Source organism: Chiloscyllium punctatum, chromosome 10, assembly GCF_047496795.1.
Source record: "Chiloscyllium punctatum isolate Juve2018m chromosome 10, sChiPun1.3, whole genome shotgun sequence".
In the NCBI taxonomy this organism is placed as follows: domain Eukaryota; kingdom Metazoa; phylum Chordata; class Chondrichthyes; order Orectolobiformes; family Hemiscylliidae; genus Chiloscyllium; species Chiloscyllium punctatum.
In genome coordinates this window covers 112,764,457-112,787,707 of record NC_092748.1, presented here as the reverse complement: position 1 = coordinate 112,787,707, position 23,251 = coordinate 112,764,457, and the positions used below count along the sequence as shown (strand labels likewise).

General features: G+C 47.1%; 1 protein-coding gene across 1 annotated transcript in view; it reads right to left on the bottom strand.

The window, feature by feature from the left end:
* The window catches only part of slc23a3 (solute carrier family 23 member 3), a 90,714-nt gene that overhangs the window by 28,328 nt on the left and 39,135 nt on the right, over positions 1–23,251 (bottom strand). Inside the window, exons 6-8 of the mRNA XM_072578335.1 lie at positions 9,926–10,049; positions 8,347–8,494; positions 1,768–2,021 (exon numbers count right to left, since the gene is read on the bottom strand). Of these exons, the coding sequence (XP_072434436.1) occupies positions 1,768–2,021; positions 8,347–8,494; positions 9,926–10,049 (526 nt within the window). The remainder of the gene's footprint in view (positions 1–1,767; positions 2,022–8,346; positions 8,495–9,925; positions 10,050–23,251) is intronic.

Here is a 23,251-nt window from a genome sequence, read left to right as displayed (position 1 = left end):
AGAATGGGGAAGCAGCTGGAGGAGAGAATTCCGCAGCTTAGGGCCTTAGCAAGATCGCAAAGGTACAAGAAAGGAAATCAACACCCTCCCAAAATTAACATCCATTTTGTCCTCCCCAAATTAAAAAAAGGTATTTAAAAATCTGGTATTAAAAAAGCTGGTCCTAATGAGACCATGTTGATTGTTGTATAAACCCATCTGGTTCACTAATGTCCTTTAGGGAAGAAAACTGCCATCCTTACTTGGTCTGGCCTACCTGTGACTCCAGACCCACAGCAATGTGACTAACCCTTAACTGCGCAACTAGGGATGGGCAATAAATATGGTGCAGCCAGCCACACCCTCATCCCATGAATGAATTTGGAAAAAATAACTAAGTATTTACATCCTCTTGTCGCCCATTTCCCATTGGCTCAGCCAATAGCAACAGTCACCGTGGCAGAGATAGAAAGGTTAAGGACAGAAGGTCAGAGGTCAGGGGCCATACAGCTGAAGGCAAGAGGGCGAGATGGGTGGCATGATGGAATCTCAAGAGAGTCATAGAATCATGCAGTACAGTGGCCCATCAAGTCTGTACTGTCAAAGCTACACTAAATCTATTCGAATCCCACATTCCAGCACTAGGCCCAAAGCCTTGAATGTTATGACACTTCAAGTGCTCATCCACTTACGTTTTAAGGTTTGTGAGGTTTCCCACCTCAAACCCCCCTCCCAGGTGGTGCATTCCCGATCCCCACCCTCAGATGATTATCTTTTACCTCAAATTCCCTATAAACCTTCACTTTAAAATTAAAAATTACACAACACCAGGTTATTGTCCAACAAGTTTATTTGGAAACACTAGCTTTCATAGTTCTGCTCCTTCATCAGGTAGCTATGGAGCAGTATAATAAGGCACAGAATTTATAGCAAAAAATTACTGTGTCACGCATCTGAAACGATGTATTGAACAAACCTAGATTGTTCAATATATAATTTCAGTTGCATGACAATATAATCTTTTTTGCTAGAAATTCTGTGTCTTATGATCCTCTTCCAAAGCTACCTGATGAAGGAGCAGCGCTCCAAAAACAAGTGCTTCCAAATAAACCTGTTGGACTATAACCTGGTGTTGTGTGATCTTTAACATTGTACACGCCAGTCCAACACTGGCACGTCCAAATCATGACTTTAAAATTATGCTTCCTCATTATTGACCCTTCACCTGAATGGCTTTCTATCCACCTGTCCTTTCCCCTGATGACCTTATATACTTCTGTCAAGAACCACCCACCCTGACCCTTTTCTGCTCCAAAGAGAACAACCTGAGCTTATCCAGTCTCTTCAATGCTCCATCCCAGGCAACATTGAGGTGAATTTCCTCTCAACCCCCTCCAGTGCAATCACGACCCCATTCCTGCTTTTCCACCCTACCCTTTGATCCCTTTAGCCCCAAGTACTATCCCCAGCTCCTTCTTGAAATCATACACCTGCTTTCAGAGATAGTGAACCGAAATGCTCATCGCTCCCTGAGTGAAGAGATTTCTCCTCATTTCCATCCCAGCCTATTTGCCCCATAACCTTAGACTGTGACTCCCGGTTCTGGACATCCCCCACCCTACCCCCACGATCCCAACATTGGAAAAGTGGGTTTAGTGTGAATGGATCAGTACATACTCAATGGATTGATGGGTCAATCCTGTGCAGTATGACAGGGCTTTAGGGGTGGGGTAGTGTGTGAGGGGCAACGGTTACAGTCTCACAGAGAAATGCAGCCATCCCTCTTACCTGGGTGAGTGCCAACGCTCCGACGTTGGCAACACTCGAAGACGTTGCGGTGATCCCTCCCAAGAATGCGCCAACGCAGCTTCCCAGTCCCTCCAGGAAAATCCCCCGGTTAACAGCATCTCGAGGGGGGTGCAGACAGCCCATTACCTTCGCACACATCACGTAGCACCCCAGCGAACCGATACTGGTGCCCAGCGCCATGATGACTCCAATGTAGGTTGACCGGACGTTGATCGTAGGGGCACCCCACTCACCTGGTGAAGAATCGGAAAGTCAACATTTCCTGAAAACAGCTTTCACAATGGCAAGAGCTCCTAAACTGCTCCACAGCCAATGAAGGGCTTTCTTAGAGGTGTGGCCACTGTTACCAGAGATCAGGATAAGGGCTAGCAGATTTAAAAGAGAGAGGTGAGGAGAAATTATACCTCTTAAGCAACAATGGAGTCACACACCGCAAAATCAGATACTTTGACCCGACTCATCCATGCCAATTAGATTGAAGTAATAAAGGCCGCTATCCCATCACCAAGTCACCCTTTATTTACATGTACGTGACACTGATCCAGCTCCCTCAGAGCCAGCTCTGAGAGAGAACAGAACCTCTAACCCTCCTGTTTATTTCTTTTTTCTTTTTTTTTTCTTTTTTACCCTCCTGTTTATATCTGTCAGCGAGGGCTCCCTGATTGGGTGGGTTAACAGCTCCAATCAGGGAACTCATGTGCTATGAGGTCCCCCTGGCTGACCCCATTATAATCACTACAATGTTTCCTAAACTGAACTCGTCCCATTTGCCTGCATTTGGCCCCTATCCATCGAAACCTCTACCTTATAGTGTAGGAGACACAGGGACACAGTAATTTAGATCCAGATAGATTTCTTTACGTTAGTACTGAGTTAAAGGGTTACAGAGGACAAGCGGCAAAGTGAGTTGAAGCTGAGATGAGCTTATTGAATGGTGGACAGACAGGAGGCTGGAAGAACACAGCAGGCCAGGCTGTATCAGGAGGTGCAGAAGTATAATAGGCTAGAAACATTGACTTCTCCACCTCCTGATGCTGTGTTCTTCCAGCCTCCTGTCTGTCTACCTTGGATTCCAGTATCTGCAATGTTTTTTTTATCTCTATTGAATGGTGGAGCAGGCTCAAGGGGCTGATGGTCTACTCCTGCTCCAAATTCTTGTGTTTTTATATTCTTCTGACATGCAGAGTGCTGTTTATACCAAATCCTGTCTATGACAATGACCAGGTAAAAACAATGACTGCAGATGCTGGAAACCAGATCCTGGATTAGTGGTGCTGGAAGAGCACAGCAGTTCAGGCAGCATCCAAGGAGCTTCGAAATCGACGTTTCAGGTAAAAGCCCTTCATCAGGAATAAAGGCAGTGACCCTGAAGCGTGAAGAGATAAGCTAGAGGAGGGTGGGGGAGGGGAGAGAGTAGCATAGAGTACAATGGGTGAGTGGGGGAGGGGATGAAGGTGATAGGTCAGGGAGGAGAGGGTGGAGTGGATAGGTGGAAAAGGAGATAGGCAGGTAGGACAAGTCCGGACAAGTCATGGGGACAGTTACTGAGCTGGAAGTTTAGAACTAGGGTGAGGTGGGGGAAGGGGAAATGAGGAAACTGTTGAAGTCCACCTTGATGCCCTGGGGTTGAAGTGATCCGAGGCGGAAGATGAGGCGTTCTTCCTCCAGGCGTCTGGTGGTGAGGGAGCAGCGGTGAAGGAGGCCCAGGACCTCCATGTCCTCGGCAGAGTGGGAGGGGAGTTGAAATGTTGGGCCACAGGGCGGTGTGGTTGATTGGTGCAGGTGTCCCGGAGATGTTCCCTAAAGCGCTCTGCTAGGAGGCGCCCAGTCTCCCCAATGTAGAGGAGACCACATCGGGAGCAACGAATACAATAAATGATATTAGTGGGTGTGCAAGTAAAACTTTGATGGATGTGGAAGGCTCCTTTAGGGCCTTAGATAGAGGTGAGGGAGGAGGTGTGGGCGCAGGTTTTACAGTTCCTGCGGTGGCAGGGGAAAGAAGACCAGGATGGGAGGGTGGGTTGTAGGGGGGCGTGGACCTGACCAGGTAGTCACGGAGGGAACGGTCTTTGTGGAAGGCAGAAAGGGGTGGGGAGGGAAATATATCCCTGGTGGTGGGGTCTGTTTGGAGGTGGCGGAAATGTCGGCGGATGGTTTGGTTTATGCGAAGGTTGGTAGGGTGGAAGGTGAGCACCAGGGGCGTTCTGTCCTTGTTACGGTTGGAGGTGTGGGGTCTGAGGGCAGAGGTGCGGGATGTGGACGAGATGTGTTGGAAGGCATCTTTAACCATGTGGGAAGGGAAATTGCGGTCTCTAAAGAAAGAGGCCTTCTGGTGTGTTCTGTGGTGGAACTGGTCATGGTGGTCATGGTCGAGGGGGCAGTAGGAAGAGAACGTCAACTCGAGGCCCTCTAACTCGAGGCCCTCCAACTCGAGGCTCTCCAATCCCTCTCCTCCAATCCCAACCTCACCATCAAGCCGGCGGATAAAGGGGGAGCAATGGTAGTCTGGCGCACTGACCTCTACACCGCTGAAGCCAAACGTCAACTCGAGGACACCTCTTCCTACTGCCCCCTCGACCATGACCCCAACCCCCATCACAAAGCCATCATCTCCCAGACCATACAGAACCTGATCACCTCAGGAGATCTCCCACCCACAGCTTCCAACCTCATAGTCCAGGAACCCCGCACTGCCCGGTTCTACCTCCTTCCCAAGATCCACAAGCCTGACCACCCTGGCCGACCCATTGTCTCAGCATGCTCCTGCCCCACTGAACTCATCTCTATCTACCTCGACACTGTCCTATCCCCCCTAGTCCAGGAACTCCCCACATACGTTTGAGACACCACCCACGCCCTCCACCTCCTCCAAGACTTCCGTTTCCCCGGCCCCCAACACCTCATCTTCACCATGGCTATCCAACCCCTCTACACCTCCATCTGCCATGACCAGGGCCTCCAAGCCCTCCGTTTTTTCCTCTCCAGATGTCCCCACCAGTACCCTTCCACTGACACTCTCATTCGTTTGGCCGAACTGGTTCTCACCCTGAACAATTTCTCCTTTGAATCCTCCCACTTCCCAGAGACCAAAGGGGTAGCCATGGGCACACATATGGGAACCAGCTATGCCTGTCTCTTTGTTGGCTACGTAGATCCCTAGGGCATCAATGTGGACTTCAACAGTTTCCTCATTTCCCCTTCCCCCACCTCACCCTAGTTCTAAACTTCCAGCTCAGTAACTGTCCCCATGACTTGTCCGGACTTGTCCTACCTGCCCATCTCCTTTTGCACCTATCCACTCCACCCTCTCCTCCTTGACCTATCACCTTCATCCCCTCCCCCACTCACCTATTGTACTCTATGCTACTCTCTCCCCACCCCAACCCTCCTCGAGCTTATCTCTCCACGCTTCAGGCTCACTGCCTTTATTCCTGATGAAGGGCTGTTGCCCGAAATGTCGATTTCAAAGCTACTTGGATGCTGCCTGAACTGCTGTGCTCTCCCAGCACCAATAATCCAGAATATGGCAATGACCAGTCAATCTGACTTTGTTTGTTTAGGGTACGTCTCATGCATAGCTAATGTCCCACAGACAATGAGGAGACCTTCCCCCACCTCCCCCCCACCTCAACTCAGTCCTTCGTCAAACAGAAATGTGGGACTTTCCATGTTCACTTAAGAGGCTCCGATCTGAGAGACTGCAACCCTGACCAAGGAGCACTCCCTGAGTGGGGAGGCAGAAGGAAATTCGATGACGCGATATTCCAACATGATCACAATCGAGTTCAGCTGGGGGAGGAACCCCCTCCACAGAAATCAACATCAACGTGGATTTCACCAGTTTCCTCATTTCCCCTCCCCCCACCTCATCCCAGTTCCAAACTTCCAGCTCAGCACTGTCCCCATGACTTGTCCTACCTGCCTATCTTCTTTTCCACCTATCCACTCCACCCTCCTCTCTGACCTATCACCTCCATCCCCACCACCACTCACCTATTGTACTCTATGCTATTTTCTCCGCACCCCCACCCTCCTCTTATTTATCTCTCCACCCTGCCGGCTCCCTGCCTTTATTCCTGATGAAGGGCTTTTGCCCGAAATGTTGATTTTCCTGCTCCTTGGATGTTGCCTGAACTGCTGCGCTTTTCCAGCACCACTCTGATCCAAAACTGAACATCAGCTTGTTTGTTTCAGACACAGAGAGCCCCATCCGCATTCATCGTTCAGGGGTCACACTGCATGGAATTCAGAAACTGACACGAGTTAAATCTACGTTTGGACCACATCAGGGACCTGTCAGTGTGTCTCCAGTCCAGAGTCAAGAGTGCGGTGCTGGAAAAGCACAGCAGGTCAAGCAGCATCTGAGGAGCAGGGGAATCGGCGTTTTGGGCAAAAGCCCTTCATCAGGGATGAGCCTCCTTCCTGATGAAAGGCTTTTGCCTGAAACGTCGATTCTCCTGTTCCTCGGACGCTGCCTGACTTGCTGTGCTTTTCCAGCACCACAATCTCGACTCTGATCTCCAGCATCTGCCGTCCTCACTTTCTCCTGTCTCCAGTGCAGATCAAGATGCAGTGAAAAAACTCTTGTGGGGACCAAATTAAGATTGCACTGTCCTTCCAAAAAAATACCCCAGTGTATGTGGAAAGATTTCATGTGCTGTGATACTAAGATAAAACAACTGGTGAACCTGTTGGAAATCTAAATTTTTTTTCTTTATTTTGTACAGGGGATGTGGGTGTCACTGTCTGGCCCAGCATTAATGACCTCTCCCTAGTTGCCCCTAGAGAAGATGGGGGTGAGCTGCCTTCTTGAACCGCAGCAGTCCATGTGCTTTGGGTTGACCCCCAATGCTCTTGGGGAGGGAATTCCAGGATTCTGACCCAGCGACAGTGAAGGAATGGTGATATATTTCCAAGTCGGGATGGTGAGTCACTTGGAAGGGAACTGGCAAAGGGGTGGTGTTCCCATGTATCTGCTGCCCTTGTCCTTCTACATGGAAGTGGTCCTGGGTTTGAAAGATCTTTTCTGAATTTCTGCAATACATCTTGTAGATAGTACACACTGCTGCTACTGAGTGTCGATGGTAGAGGGATTAAATGTTTGTGGATGATTTTGTTTGATGATTTGATTTATTATTATCGCCTACCAAGACATAGTGAAAAGTACTGGTTTGCATACTAACTAGACAAATCATACCTTACATCAGGGTAACAGAACAGAGTGCAGGATATAGTGTTACAGCTACAGAGAAACCATTTATTTCATTCATTCCCAGGATGAGGGCATCACTGGCTTGGCCCGCATTTATTGCCCATCCTTAATTGCCCAGAGGGCAGTTAAGAGTCAACCACATTGCTGTGGGTCTGCAGTCACATGTAGCTAAGACCTGGCAGTTTACTTTCTGAAAGGACATTAGTGAACCAGATGGGTTCCCAACCCCCAACAATTGGGAATGGCTTGTTAGTGGAACTCAAATTCCACTATCTCCTGTCATGGCATTTGAACCCAGGTCTACCAGAACATTACCTGGATCTCTGGATTAATAGACCACTAGGCCACCACCTCTTCAGTTATACTGTCTTTCCTTCCTGGGGAATGACGTTTTGTCAATCTGGTAGAGATAGCAGAAAGGACTCCCCCCCCACCTCCCCCCCCCCACCCCATCTCCCCTCCCCCCCCACCCCCCAACCCACATCTCCCCAGCCTGATCCGATGCGGTTTGAAGTTTGTTTAAGGCTTAAGACACCTTCTCCCACGTCCTCACCCCGATCCCCACACACCAGGCCCTGTTATCACATGGTCTGCTAATTACATATAACCCATTGTTAGCCACTAACTGTCCCCACTAACAGCTACTTACCCTCTTAGGCTGACTGTTATCTATTCCTTTGTCTGCCCAATTGTTCTTAGACTCTAACCCTTCGGTCCAACTTGTCTATGCTGATAGGATATCCTAAACTAATCTAGTCCCATTTACCAGCACCCGGCCCATATCCCTCCAAACCCTTCCTGTTCACGTCCCCATCCAGATGCCTTTTAAATGTTGTAACTGTACCAGCCTCCACCACTTCCTCTGGCAGCATCACCCTCTGAGTGAAAAAGTTGCCTCTTAGGTCCCTTTTAAATATTTCCCCTCTAACCTTATACTTATGCTCCTCTAGTTCTGGACTCCCCCATCCCAGGGAAATGACTTTGTTTATTTTCCCTATCCACACCCCTAATGATTTTATAAACCTCTATAAGGTCACCCTTGGTGTTCTTCTCTCTCTCTTTGGGCTCTATCTCCACCCATTATCTACTCCTTATCCCTGCATCCACCACCATCCTCCCCCCCCTCCCCCCCCCCCCCCCCCCCCCCACCCTATCTTCTGCATGAAATCAACATTTTCCTCGCTAGCATCAGTTCTGAGGAAGGGTCACCGGACCCGGAACGTTAACTCTGATTTCTCTCCATGGATGCTGCCAGACCTGCTGAGCTTTTCCAGCAACTTATATTTTTGTTTCTCATTTGGAGAATCCACAGTTCCTACCCTTTTATTAATTGGTGTCTTGTTTACCTGGGATTGGCACATTGAACCAGGGCACCAGGCCTGTGCCATTGCTTTGAAGAATCCCTCGAGAGCCTCCGGGTGGGTAGGGATTCAGGATATTTCCTTCCTGGAGGATCCCACACAAAGTCCATAGGAATAAGATAGGCAGCAGGAGCTTGGGGATTAGAAGCAAGACTTTAGTCACATCAGAAACAGGAGCAGGAGGAGATCATGTATGTCTCTTTTGATAAGATCATGGCCGATGCTCTGCATTAGCCCCCTCCTGCTGAGTCCCCATATCCCGCGATCGCTCTTGTACCCCAAAAGTCTCCTGGCATTGGGAGGTGATGACCTTGTGGCATTATCAATATGGTTAGCACTGTTCTCACGCAGCGCCAGGGACCCGGGTTCGATTCCAGCCTCAGGTGACTGTCTGTGTGGAGTTTGCACATTCTCCCCATGTCTGCGTGGGTTTCCTCTGGTGCTCCGATTTCCTCCTACAGACCAATGGGGTACCAGCTAGGCGGATTGGCCATGGGAAATTGCCCATAGTGTGCAGGCTTAGGTGGGTTATCCATGGGAAATGCGATTTTACAGAGGTGAGTCTGGGTGGGATGCTCTTTGGAGGGTGGGTGTGGATTTGGTGGGCTGAATGGCCTGCTTCCCCACTGTAGGGTTATATGATACATGAAAGCAGATGGTGAAATTTGAATTTTGTTTCTAACTATCTGGAATTAATAGTCGAATGATGACTATGACACTGTGCTGGGAATAGCCCTATCTGATTCACTAATGTCCTTCAGGGAAGGAAACTGCCATCCTTACTGGGTCTGGCCTCAATGTGACTCCAGTCCCCCAGCAATTTGGTTAACTCTTGGCTGCCCTCTCCACAATAAGGGATGGGTAATCAATGCTGACCCAGCCTGTGACACCCACATCCCATGAATGAATAAAAGGAAAGTAGGAAAACAAAAGCCAAGGTTGATTCAAAGACCGACTCAATCATGGAATCACACAGTGTAGGACAGGCCCTTTGGCCTGTCAAGTCTGTACTACCAAGTGTGATCTACTCCCAGCACAAAGCTCTTAGCCTTGAATATTATGACACTTTAAATGTTCACCCAAGTACTTTTTAAAGGTTCTGAGGTTTTCTGCCTTAACTACTTTCCCAGGAAGAGCATTCCAGAGCCCCCGTCACCCTCTGGGAGAAAGAATTTTCCTTAACTCCCCTCTAAACCCCCCTGGGAAGAGCAAACCATTCTGATCAACATTAGAATCAAGGCTAGTAGGAGGCCATTCTGCCACCTGACCCATCCCGACCATTCAATAAGGGTTAACTGCCCTTCTGAAATGGCCAAGGAAGTGACTCAGTTGAGGGGCAATTAGGGGATGGGCAACAAATACTGGTCGTTGCCAGTGATGCCCGTATCCTGAAAATGATGCAGAGCGGAGAGCGCGTGCATCTCATTGAATGGCGGGGTAGGTTTGAGGAGTTGAGTCTCCAAGGTCTGTTCCCATACGGAAAAGTCATGACACCTGGTAATAGTTGGGGAGACCCTTCTCCTTTTAAACCCATGGCCCGAGATGGGAAATCCACAATCCATACCGAAAATATCCTGAAAAGCGGGAAGTACGTCTCGACGACAAAGCCTTTGGATCTCTTCCACCTGCAAACAGGAATGTGGCAGCTGCATAGATGTTGGGACAGGAGCATCACCTGGAGGACCAGCCTAAAGAGGAAAGGCATAAGACCTAAATGTCATCGTTATGGACACAGGAAGACCAGAGAGCTTTAGCAAGTCCCTCATCGGCTAAATCGTTCCATCTTGCAGTTTTAGTGTCATAGTGGATGCAGCAGCCACACAGCAAGATCCCATTAACAGCACCATGACAACGAGCAAGTGAACCTTTTCAAAGTCTTGGTTGTGGGGTAGATGTGGGACCCAGAAAACGGGGGCTCATGCTAGAGTACTAGAACCCGGGGGCATTGCTTCAAAATAATGGGGAGCAGGTTTAGAACTGAGTTGAGGGTGTATGTGTGCATGTGGGTGTACGATGTGAGTGTATATGTGCATGTGGGTGTGTAATGTGGGTGTATATGTGCATGTGGGTGTGTAATGTGGGTGTATATGTGCATGTGGGTGTGCGATGTGGGTGTATATGTGCATGTGGGTGTGTAATGTGGGTGTATATGTGCATGTGGGTGTGTAATGTGGGTGTATATGTGCATGTGGGTGTGTAATGTGGGTGTATATGTGCATGTGGGTGTGCGATGTGAGTATATATGTGCATGTGGGTGTGTAATGTGGGTGTATATGTGCATGTGGGTGTGTAATGTGGGTGTATATGTGCATGTGGGTGTGTAATGTGGGTGTATATGTGCATGTGGGTGTACGATGTGAGTGTATATGTGCATGTGGGTGTGTAATGTGGGTGTATATGTGCATGTGGGTGTACGATGTGAGTGTATATGTGCATGGGGTGTGTAATGTGGGTGTATATGTGCATGTGGGTGTGTAATGTGGGTGTATATGTGCATGTGGGTGTGCGATGTGGGTGTATATGTGCATGTGGGTGTGTAATGTGGGTGTATATGTGCATGTGGGTGTGCGATGTGGGTGTATATGTGCATGTGGGTGTGTAATGTGGGTGTATATGTGCATGTGGGTGTGCGATGTGAGTATATATGTGCATGTGGGTGTGTAATGTGGGTGTATATGTGCATTTGGGCATGTAATGTGGGTGTATATGTGCATGTGGATGTGTGATGTGGGTGTATATGTGCATGTGGGTGTGCATATGGGCGTGTGATGGGTGTAGATGTACATGTGAGCGTGTAACGGGTGGATATGTGCATGTGAGTTTAATGGGTGTATATGTACATGTGGATGTGTAATGTGGGTGTATAATGGGTGTATATGTGAATGTGGGTTTGCATATGGTTGCGCATGTGGGTTTATATGTGCATGTGGGTGTGTAATGTGGGTGTATATGTGCATGTGGGTGTGTAATTGTGTATACATGCATGTGGGTGTGTAATGTGGGTGTATATGTGCATGTGGGTGTGTAATTGTGTATACATGCATGTGGGTGTGTAATGTGGGTGTATGCATGCATGTGGGTGTATGCATGCATGTGGGTGTGTAATGTGAGTGTATATGAGCATTTGGGTGTGTAATGTGGGTGTGTATGTGCATGTGGGTATGTAATGTGGGTGTGTATGTGCATGTGGGTGTGTAATGTGGGTGTATATGTGCATGTGGGTGTGTAATGTGGGTGTATATGTGCATGTGAGTGTGTAATGTGAGTGTATATGAGCATTTGGGTGTGTAATGTGGGTGTGTATGTGCATGTGGGTGTGTAATGTGGGTGTATATGTGCATGTGGTTGTGTACATGCATGTGGGTGTGTAATGTGGGTGTGTATGTGCATCTGAGTGTGTTTTGTGGGTGTATACACGCATGTGGATGTGTAATCTGGGTGTGTATGTGCATGTGGGTGTATAATGTGAGTGTGTATGTGCATGTGGGTATGTAATGTGGGTGTATATGTGCATGTGGGTGTGTATGTGGGTGTGTATGTGCATGTGGGTATGTAATGTGGGTGTATATGTGCATGTGGGTGTGTATGTACATGTGGGTGTGTAATGTGGGTGTGTATGTGCATGTGGGTGTGTCATGTGGGTGGATATGTGCATGTGGGTGTGTCATGTGGGTGGATATGTGCATGTGGGTGTGTAATGTGAGTGTGTTTGTGCATGTGGGTGTGTAATGTGAGTGTGTTTGTGCATGTGGGTGTGTAATGTGGGTGTATACATGCATGTGGATGTGTAATGTGGGTGTATATGTGCATGTGGGTGTATAATGTGGGTGTATACAAGCATGTGGGTGTGTAATGTGGGTGTATATGTGCATGTGGGTGTATAATGTGGGTGTATATGTGCATGTGGGTGTGTAATGTGGGTGTATATGTGCATGTGGGTGTGTGTGTGGGCATCATGTGCAGTTGCTGTGGTTTACATGGACTTCAGTAAGGCCTTTGACAAGATCCCACATGGAGAGCTGGTCCAAAAGGTAACAGTCCGTAGGATCCAAGGCAAGTTGGCGAACTGGATCCAAAATGAGCTTCCAGGGAGGAGGGGAAGGATGATGCTGGAGAGTTGTTTTTGTGATTGGAAGCCTGTGACCCAGGGGTGGACTACATGGATCAGTACTGGGAGCCTTGCTGTTTGTTATGCACATTAGTGACTTGGATGTGAATGTGAAGGTTTAGTTTACAAGTTGTCAGATGATATGAAAATTGGTGGTTGTGTTGATAGTAAGGAGGATGGTCTCAGGCTGATATTGATTGCAGAGCAATGGCAGATGGAATTTAATCCTGATAAGTCAGTGGTGATGCATTTTGGGAAGTATAATAAGGGAAGGATATAGACAATGAAGGGCAGGTCCCTAGGGAGCACTTGAGGAACAAAGAGATCTTGGTGTACCAGTCCATAGGTCCCTGAAGGTGTCAGCACCGATAGGCAGGGTGGCGAAGGAGCCATAAGGGATTCTTGCCTTCATTAGGCGGGGCATAGAATACAGGGCTTTTGCCCGAAACATCGATTTTCCTGCTCCTCGGATGCTGTGCTTTTCCAGCACTACTCTAAGCTAGACTCTGATCTCCAGCATCTGGAATCCTCACTTTTACCCCTAGAATATAGGAGCAAGGAAGTCTTGTTACAACTTTATAAAGCACTAGTTAGGCCACAAATGGAATACTGTGTGCAGTTCCAGGCGCCACACTATTGGAGGGATGTGATTGCACTGTAGAGGGTGCGGAGGAGATTCACCAGGATGTTGCCTGGGGTGAAAAGCTTTGGTTATGAGGAGGGAGTGGATAGACTGGGCTTGTTTTCCCCTGGAGCAGAGAAGGCTGAGAGGGATCTGATTGAGGTGTACAATATTATGGGAGGCACAGACAGGGTAGATTGTGAGAATTGTTTTCCCGTGGCTGACGTGTCGAAGACCAGAGAGTATACGTTTAAGGCGAGGAACAAGGGGTTGAGAGGGGATCTGAGGAAAAAACTTTATCGTCCTGAGGAAATATGGAATGCACTGCCTGAGAGGATGGCAGAGACAGGTCCTCTCACAACATCTGGGATAAGGACGCAAAACACCGGGACATGGTAGGGTGTAGACCAAGTGTAGTTAGGTCCTTGTTGAACGGCATAGATCTCGTGGGCAGAAGGGCCTGTTTCCGTACTGTTAACTCTAATGAAGGTGGCAGGAAAGGTGGAGAATCTGGTTTAACAGGAAATAGGAGCAGGAGTAGGCCATTCGGTCCTACAAGCCTGCTCCCCCCTTCAATATGATCATGGCTGATCATCTAACCCATTTCTCCTGCTTTCTCCCTATACCTTTTCATCCTTTTAACCCCAAAACTATACCTAATCCCCTCATGAAAACATCCAGTGCTTTGGCCTCAGCTGCAGAGAATTCCAACAGCCTCCCACTTGCTTGTTGAAGACATTTCTCCTGATCTCAGTCCAATCGTTGGACTGTATTTCCTGATTCTGGGCTCCCTTGTCTTTGGGAAGCACGGTGGCTCAGTGGTTAGCACTGCTGCCTCACAGCACCAGGGACCTGGGTTCGATTCCAACCTCAGGTGACTGTCTGTGCGGAGTTTGGCATATTCTCCCTGTGTCTATGTGGGTTTCCTCTGAGTGCTCTGGTTTCCTCCCACAGTCCAAAGATGTGCAGGTTAGGTGGACTGGCCATGCTAAATTGTCCATAGTGTTCAGGGGTGTGTAGGTTAGGTGCATTAGTCATGGGAGATGTAGAGTAATAGGGTAGGGGAATGGGTCTGGGTGGAATACTCTTCAGAGGATCAGTGTGGACTTGTTGGACTGAATGGTCTGTTTCCACGCTGTAGGGATTCTATGATTCTATGAACTTCCTTGCTGTGTTGCATTGTCTAAACCTGTTAGGCTATAGTGTGACTGTGACTGCTCAGACAGGGCCTTCGCTTAACGCACCTAATGCCAGTCCCTCAGTACTGGCCTGAGCAGGGTGCCATTGGAAGACCCTACACTGGAGCTTGTGTTATAAACAGCCTCTGACTCAGTGGCACCGGACACAGCATTGGCTCTGTTAAAGCAGATACTGTTCTCACTGGCCAGAGATTCAGTTACTGAAGTGCACAGGTTGAACTTGCTTGGCAAAAGAACCAGGGTGCGGAGATAAGGTTTCTTTTTAAAAGCAGTGATCTGGAGTACTTTGTGTAAAACATGCAATAGGGAAAGGATACAATCAGAACTTTCAAAAGGGAATGGTTTATATTTGTGACAGAAAATAGTGAAGGGTTGTGGAAAAAGATGAGAGGGGCTAATTGCGTTATTAAATGATCTGGCAAATTGATGATGGGCTGAATGGCTCTTGGACTCTTCAAGTGGACGCACTGGTTACAAAGGCCCAACAACGTTCTTCTTCCCCGGGCAGCCGAGGAAATTTGGCATAATGGCAAATACCCTTGCCAACTTTTATAGGTGCGCCATCGAGAGCATTCTGTCTGGGTGTATCACTACCTGGTATGGCAACTGTACCATTCAAGATCGGAGATGGTTACAGAGAGTGGTGAACTCGGCCCGGACAATCACAAAGGCCAACTTCCCATCTATAGAATCCATCTACCAGGCCCGCTGTCAAGGAAAGGCCACCAGCATTCTCAAAGATCCATCCCACCCTGGCAATGTTTTCCTACAACCTCTACCATCGGGGAGAAGGTACAGAAACTTGAACACATGCACCAGCCGGTTTTGTAACAGTTTCTACCCTACTGTTGTTAGAATACTGAATGGACTCACAAACTCTTAACCTGTAACTGTGTTTTTGTTTTTGTCGCTGTTTATACCTATTATTTACTGCTCTATGCTACTTGACTCTGTCATCTGCCTGTATTACTCGCACTGTGCCTCGGTACATGTGACAATAAATTCAATTTTCTGTGGTTAAAAACTATCAAGGGAGTCCAGGCATTTACCATTAACAAAGATGAGGCAAATGCCCCACCTGGTGGAAATCAGAGGAACTGTTGGCAGGTGATGTGGCGTCAGGTGAACTGTTTTCTCACACACAGTTGCCACACTCTCCTTTAGAGTGAGGTTGAGTGTTGGTGGCAGTTTAACCTGACAGTCACCACACCCCATGACTCTGCTCCCTACAACACTTAAGATGCAGATCCAGGTGCTTTGTAAAAGATGAGGAGGAGCCAGTGTTGGACTGGAGTGGGCAAAGTTAAAAATCACATGACACCAGGTTATAGTCCAACAGGTTTATTTGGAAGCACTAACTATCGGAGCACTGCTTCTTCGCCAGGTAGCTTCCAAAAACGATGTGAAAGCTTGTACTTTCAATAAACCTGTTGGATTATAACCTGGTATGGTGTGATTTTAACTTTTGAAAAGGGTTTCTTAACATTCACCACTAGCTCAGGCAGTGAACTTCAGGCACTCACCACCCTCTGTGTGAAAACATGTTTCCTCATGCCCCCTCCAATCCTCTGCCACTCGGCTTGCATCAGTGACCCCTGGTGATTGAACTGTCTGCCAAGGGAAACAGGTTCCTCCTGTCCAAACTATCTTTACCTTTCATGATTGTGCATCCCTCAATTATGTCACAAGTTCTGGTCACCCTGTTTTAGGAAGGATATTATTAAGCTGGAGAGAATTCAGAAAAGATTTACCAGGGACTGGAGAGTTTGAGCTATAAGGAGAGGCAGGATAGGCTGAGACTTCTTTCACTGGGGCATAGGAGGTTGAGGAGTGACCTTACAGAGATTTATAAAATCATGAGAGGTATAGATAAGGTGAATGGCAGGTGTCTTTTCCCTGGGGCGGGGGATCTCAAGGCAAGGGATCATATTTTTAAGGTGAGAGGAGAAAGATTTCAAAAGGTCCAGAACTAGAGGGCATAGGTTTAGGGTGAGAGGGGAAAGATATAAAAGAGACCTAAGGGGCAACTTTTTCACGCAGAGAGTGGTACGTGTATGGAATGAGCTGCCAGAGGATGTAGTGGAGGCTGGTACAATTGCAACGTTTAAGAGGCATTTGGATGGGTATATGAATAGGAAGGGTTTGGAGGGATATGGGCCGGGTGCTGGCAGGTGGGACTAGATTGGGTTGGGATATCTGGTCAGCATGGACGGGTTGGACCAAAGGGTCTGTTTCCATGTTGTACATCTCTATGACTCTATGACATGAGGGGAAATTATTTTTACACAGATATTCGTGTGTGGAATGAACTTCTGGAGAATGTAATAGATGTGGATACAGTTACATTTAAAATACATTTGGATAAGTACATGAATAGGAAAGGTTTGCAGGGATATGGGCCAGGAGCAGGCATGTGGGACTATGGTTGGGATTATGGTCGGAGTGGACTGGTTGGACCGAAGGGTCTGTTTCTGTGCTCTATGACTCGAGGTGTGCATGGTAAGTTCAGCTGATGCTGGAATTGAGCCCATATTTTTGGCATCAGCAAGTATTCCAGCCAGCTGAGCTAACCTACCCTCACCACACAACCTCCAGCATAGAGACAGCTCTGGGAGAGTGTTAATGTCCCCACATCACCACCTTCCTACTCTCTTCGTCCCCAGCCCGCAAATTTCCAACCTCCCCACCACCACCCCCCAACCCCGTTACCACTGGCTAGACTAGTTCAAGTCTTGAACTAAACAAATCAATTTGTTAGATTATTCCCTGTGGCAATGACGGTTTCTATTCTCACCATATTCAATTTAAGGAAACTCTCTTCAAATTCACTGGACCACAAAAACCGAAAGAACTGCGGACGCTGGAAATCAGAAACAAAATCAGAAATTGCTGGAAAAGCTCAGCAGTTCAGGCAGCACCCATGGGGAGAAATCAGAGATTAATGTTTCAGGTTGAGGGACCCTCAGAATTCCAGTTATTTTCATGCTGCCTTGTTTTCCCACAAGTAGAAACAGTTTTCTCTACATGGAAAACGTTCAGTCCAAAGGCTTGCATTTCTGTAGCACCTCTAATGACCTCAGAATGTCCCAAAGTGTCACAGGGCAAATCAGTGTGCTTCAGTGGGCCACAAATTGTCTCAATTCAATTCAGAACAGAACTCGGTTCCGAACAGCGGGACCTGAAGCTGAGGGTTCTAACTCAGAGTCATCCCATTGAATGAGTTAACAAGATATGAGCAGTTAGGTTTTGGAATGGACTGCTAAAAGAGGTTGGTACCAGGTGAATAATACCAATGCCCAAGTTGGGGGAAAAGGCAAGAGATTGACACTAAGTTAGAATACTCAGAGAGTCGGTGTGGTTCAGTGGTTAGCACTGCTGCCTCACAGGCCGGGGACCCGGGTTCGATTCCCGCCTCAGGTGACTGTCTCTGTGGAGTTTGCACATTTTCCCCGTGTCTGTGTGGGTTTCCTCCGGGTGCTCCAGTTTCCTCTCACAGTCCAAAGATGTGCAGGTTAGGTGAATTGGCCGTGCTAAATTGCCTGTTGTGCTCAGTGATGCCTAGATTAGGCTCATTAGTAGAGTAATAGGGTAGGGGGAATGGATCTGGGTGGGATATTCTTTAGAGGGTTAGTGTGGACTTGTTGGGCCAAATGGCCTGTTTCCACATGTCATGATTTGGAGATGCCATGACTGGGGTGTACAAAATTAAAAATCACACAACACCAGGTTATAGTCGAACAGGTTTATTTGGAAGCACTAGATTTCAGAGCACTGCTCCTTCATCAGGTTGATGAACCACCTGATGAAGGAGCAGCGCTCCAAAAGTTAGTGCTTCCAAATAAACCTGTTGAACTATACCGGGTGTTGAATGATTTGTAACTTTGTTTCCACACTGCAGGGGTTCTACGGTTTAACAATGAGACCTCAAGCAGGAATTGATCATGCAGGTCTCACACTGTACAGTAGATGGCACCAGAAATTACTTTTATGAATAGGAGCAGAGATTACTAGAGCAGTGAGGTGATGTTTGAACTTGTGAGATCTCAGCTGAACAAAAAAATTATCTATCTCAGATTTAAAATTAACAACTGGTCTGGCATCAATGACCATCTGTGGAAGAGAGTTCCAAACACCTTCCACCTTTGTGTGTCAAAGTGGTTCCTGACATAGTCTGACCCGAACTCTCAGACTATGCCCCTAGTTCCAGAATCCCTAAGCAGCAGAAATAGTTTCTCTTTATCTACCCTGCCTTTTCCTGCTAATTTCTTGAAGACTTCAATCAGATCAATCCCTTAACATTCCAAATTCTCGAGAAAACAGGCCTAAAGTGAATAATCTCTCCTGATAACCCGTGTAGTCCAAGTACCATTCTTGTAAACCCCGTGTTGTATTCCCTCCAAGGACAATCTATCCTCCTTGAGGTGTGGTGCCCAGATCTGCTCCCAGCACTCGGATTGGGCCCGAACCAGGGTTTTGTATAACTGCAGCATAACTTGTGCATCCTTGCACTCTAGTCCTCTAGATAGAAAGGCCAGCTTTAGCCTTCTTGATTATTTTCTGCACTTGTTTGTATCATTTTAAAGATCTCTGAACCTGAACACCCCCCCCCCCCCACCCCCATCCCATACCAGACCCTGTGGATATCCATTATATTTAACTTCATACCATCTAGAAAGTATCCTGATTGATCCTTTATTGGTCTAATATGGATAATCTCACACTTGCTTACATTGAAATCCACTCGTCACAATTTTACCCATTCACTCAGTTCATCAGTATCCCTTTGAAATTTAATGCTATCGTTCTCAGTGACCACAATGCCGGATGACTCTGTGTCTTCACAAATTTGAATTAATGACTTGCCAAGCCATTATCCAAGTCGTTAATAAATAATTTAAATAATTGAGTCTCGAACACAGATCCTTGTGGCACACCACTGTTCATATCTTACCCGTATTTAAAAATGTGTGTTACTGCAAAAGCACAGACGGTCAGGCAGCATCCGAGAAGCAAGACAATCCATGTTTCCAGCATAAGGTCTTCATCAGGAATTCTGATATTCCCGAAACGTTGATTCTCCTGTTCCTCGGATGCTGCCTGACCGGCGGCGCTTTTCCAGCACCACCCTTTTTGACGCTGATCCCCAGCATCTGCAGTCCTCACTTTCTCCTACTTACCCATTACAGAGGAACATCGACTATCCGAAGGACACAGGTGGTGAGTATGTCATTCGGTTAATTGAATACTGGATAATCGATGCCGGATAGCATAGTTAGCCACGAATCGGGACCTTGCAATCTTGTTCGGATAATCTGAAATTCAGTTAATCGAATGCTGGATAATCGAGGTTCCTGTCTGTCAATCTCTCCTGGCTATGTCAGTAATTTGCCCACAATCCTATGAGTTTCTATCGTCATTAACTGCCCCTTGTGTGCTGTAATATCTCTTTTATGAATAGGAGCAGAGATTACTAGAGCAGTGAGGTGATGTTTGAACTTGTGAGATCTCAGCTGGACTATTATATACAGTCAGAACCACAGAACCACAGAGAATAGGAAGGGTTTTGAGAGATACGGGCCAAAAGCTGGCAAAAGGGACTAGATTAATTCAGGATACCTGGTCAGCATGGACAAGTTGGACCAAAAGGTCTGTTTCCAAGCTGTTCATCTCTATGACTCTATGACTCTTGCTGGATGTTTCCAGTGAGCTTTCGTTCCAGATTTCTGACTGTTTTGCAACCATCCCCTTCCAGAATGGCCAAGCTCTGCCACTTCACCATTTCACCACCAGGTGTCAGTGTGCTCCACAGATTGACCTACAGCGTTTGTCAGAGGGATTGGAACATTCCACAGAAGCACATTTCGGGGCTGTACCCTCAGCTAGATCTACATTTCCCCTTTTGATCATTTAGTTGTTTGGGAATCAGAGTCAGCCTGGTTCCAGCTGGCAGTGTTCTCACCTTGGAGCCCGTTGAGTCCCCACTGCAGAGACATGAGCAGTGAGTCTGAGGTTCTATTCCCCAGTGCAGTACAGCACAAGGAAGAGCCATTGAGATCGCCCTTTGACACTGGGTAATATTCTGTTTTACTTTTTGATGGGGCATAGAAACATAGAAGATAGGAGCAGGAGGAGGCCATTCTTCCCTAAGAGGGAAATCAGAAGGGCAAAAAGGAGACATGAGATAGCTTTGGCAAATAGAATTAAGGAGAATCCAAAGAGTTTTTACAAATATATTAAGGACAAAAGGGTAACTAGGGAGAGAATAGGGCCCCTCAAAGATCAGCAAGGCAGCCTTTGTGTGGAGCCGCAGAAAATGGGGGAGATACTAAATGAATATTTTGCATCAGTATTTACTGTAGAAAAGGATATGGAAGATATAGACTGTAGGGAAATTGATGGTGACATCTTGAAAAATGTCCATATTACAGAGGAGGAAGTACTGGATGTCTTGAAACACATAAAAGTGCATAATCCCCCATAACCTGATCAGGTATACCCTCGAACTCTGTAGGAAGCTAGAGAAGTGATTGCTGGTCCTCTTGCTGAGATATTTGTGTTATTGATAGCCACAGGTGAGGTGCCGGAAGACTGGAGGTTGGCAAACGTGGTGAACTAGGGAACTGGCCAGGGAACTATAGACCAGTGAGCCTGACCTCGGTGGTGGGCAAGTTGTTGGAGGGAATCCTGAGGGACAGGATGTACATGTATTTGGAAAGGCAAGGACTGATTCGGGATAGTCAACATGGCTTTGTGCGTGGGACATCATGTCTCACAAACTTGATTGAGATTTTTGAGAAGTAACCAAGAGGATTGATGAAGGCGAGCAGTAGATGTGATCTATATGGACTTCAGTAAGGCATTTGGCATGGGAGGCTGGTTAGCAAGGTTAGATCTCATGGAATACAGGGAGAACTAGCCATTTGGATACAGAACTGGCTCAAAGGTAGAAGACAGAGAGTGGTGGTGGAGGGTTGTTTTTCAGACTGGAGGCCTGTGACCAGTGGAGTGCCACAAGGATCGGTGCTGGGTCCTCTACTTTTCATCATTTATATAAATGATTTGGATGCGAGCATAAGAGGTACAGTTAGTAAGTTTGCAGATGACAACAAAATTGGAGCAAAGAGGGTTACCTTAGATTACAACAGCATCTTGATCAGATGGGCCAATGGGCTGAGAAGTGGCAGATGGAGTTTAATTCAGATAAATGCGAGGTGCTGCATTTTGGGAAAGCAAATCTTAGCAGGATTTATACACTTAATGGTAAGGTCCTTTGGAGTGTGGCTGAACAAAGAGACCTTGGAGTGCAGGTTCATAGCTCCTTGAAAGTGGAGTCGCAGGTAGATAGGATAGTGAATAAGGCGTTTGGTATGCTTTCCTTTATTGGTCAGAGTATTGAGTACAGGAGTTGGGAGGTCATGTTGCGGCTGTACAGGACATTGGTTAGGCCACTGTTGGAATATTGCATGCAATTCTGGTCTCCTTCCTATCGGAAAGATGTTGTGAAATGGTTCTGAAAAAATTTACAAGGATGTTGTCAGTTGGAGGATTTGAGCTATAGAGAGAGGCTGAACAGGCTGGGGCTGTTTTCTCTGGAGCATCGGAGGCTGAGGGATGACCTTAAAAAAATTTATAAAATTATGAGGGGCATGGTTAGGATAAATAGGCAAAGTCTTTTCCCTGGGGTTGGGGAGTCCAGAACTAGAGGGCATAGGTTTAGGGTGAGAGGGGAAAGATATAAAAGAGACCTCAGGGACAACGTTTTCACACAGAGGGTGGTGCGTGTATGGAATGAGCTGCCAGAGGAAGTGATCGAGGCTGGTACAATTGCAACATTTAAAAGGCACTTGGATGGGTATATGAATAGGAAGGGTTTGGAGGGATATGGGCCGGGCGCTGGCAGGTGGGACTAGATTGGGTTGGGATATTGGTCGGCATGGACGAGTTGGACCGAAGGGTCTGTTTCCGTGCTGTACATCTTTATGATTCTATGGAGAGTCTCCATCCCCAAGGCTCCCAGCCTCATTCCCGATGAAAGGCTTTTGCCTGAAACATCGACTTTCCTGCTCCTCGGATGCTACCTGACCTGCTTTGCTTTTCCAGCACCACACTCTTGATGCTAATCTCCAGCATCTGCAATACTCACTTTTGCCTTTCCTTACACTGCACTTTTGCCTTTCCATCACACTCCTAACTTGTGCCTTGTAGATGGTGGACAGGCTTTGGGGAGTCAGGGGGTGAGTTATTCACTGCAGTATTCCTAGCCTCTGACCTGCTCTTGTTGTCACTGTGTATGTTTTATTAGTGATAAACAAAGAGAATCAAAGACACTGAACATAACACTCAATACCTGTATATTTTAATGACTGGCCAGGGCCATTCTACCTATGGTGGTGTTTATTTGGCTTGTCCCAGTCCAGTTTCTAATCAATGCTGATGCCAAGTATTTTTGTGGGGAATAGGTTGGACTGGGATTGATCATTGACCCTGAGCAAACATTTTCCCATGGCCAAATGGTTGCTTTGTTTCCCACTTTTCAAAAATTTGAAAAGAAACAACTTATAAACATTTTTTAAAACTTGCCATTTTTACCTATTTTCTATCCAACCTACTTGGAGATGTTTTTACTAACCTCTGGAACAGCTGGCGATTTGAACCTTGGATCACCTAGTTTAGAGTTAGGAGCATTACCACTGTGCTACAACAGGGTGTCTTGCTCAGGGATGGCATTACACACAATTGGAGTAGGTGAGACCTGAACCCAGCCCTCCTGTTCCAAAGATAGAGACATTACCACTGCAGCGCAAGAGATCTGGAGGAAATAATGTTTTGGGTGTAGGCACTTTGGGATTGTGCATGAAGAGTGGCGTGGGGACTCAGTGGTTAGCACCACTGCCTAACAGCACCAGGAACCTGGGTTCAATCCCAGCCTCGGGTGACTGTCTATGTGGAGTTTGAACATTC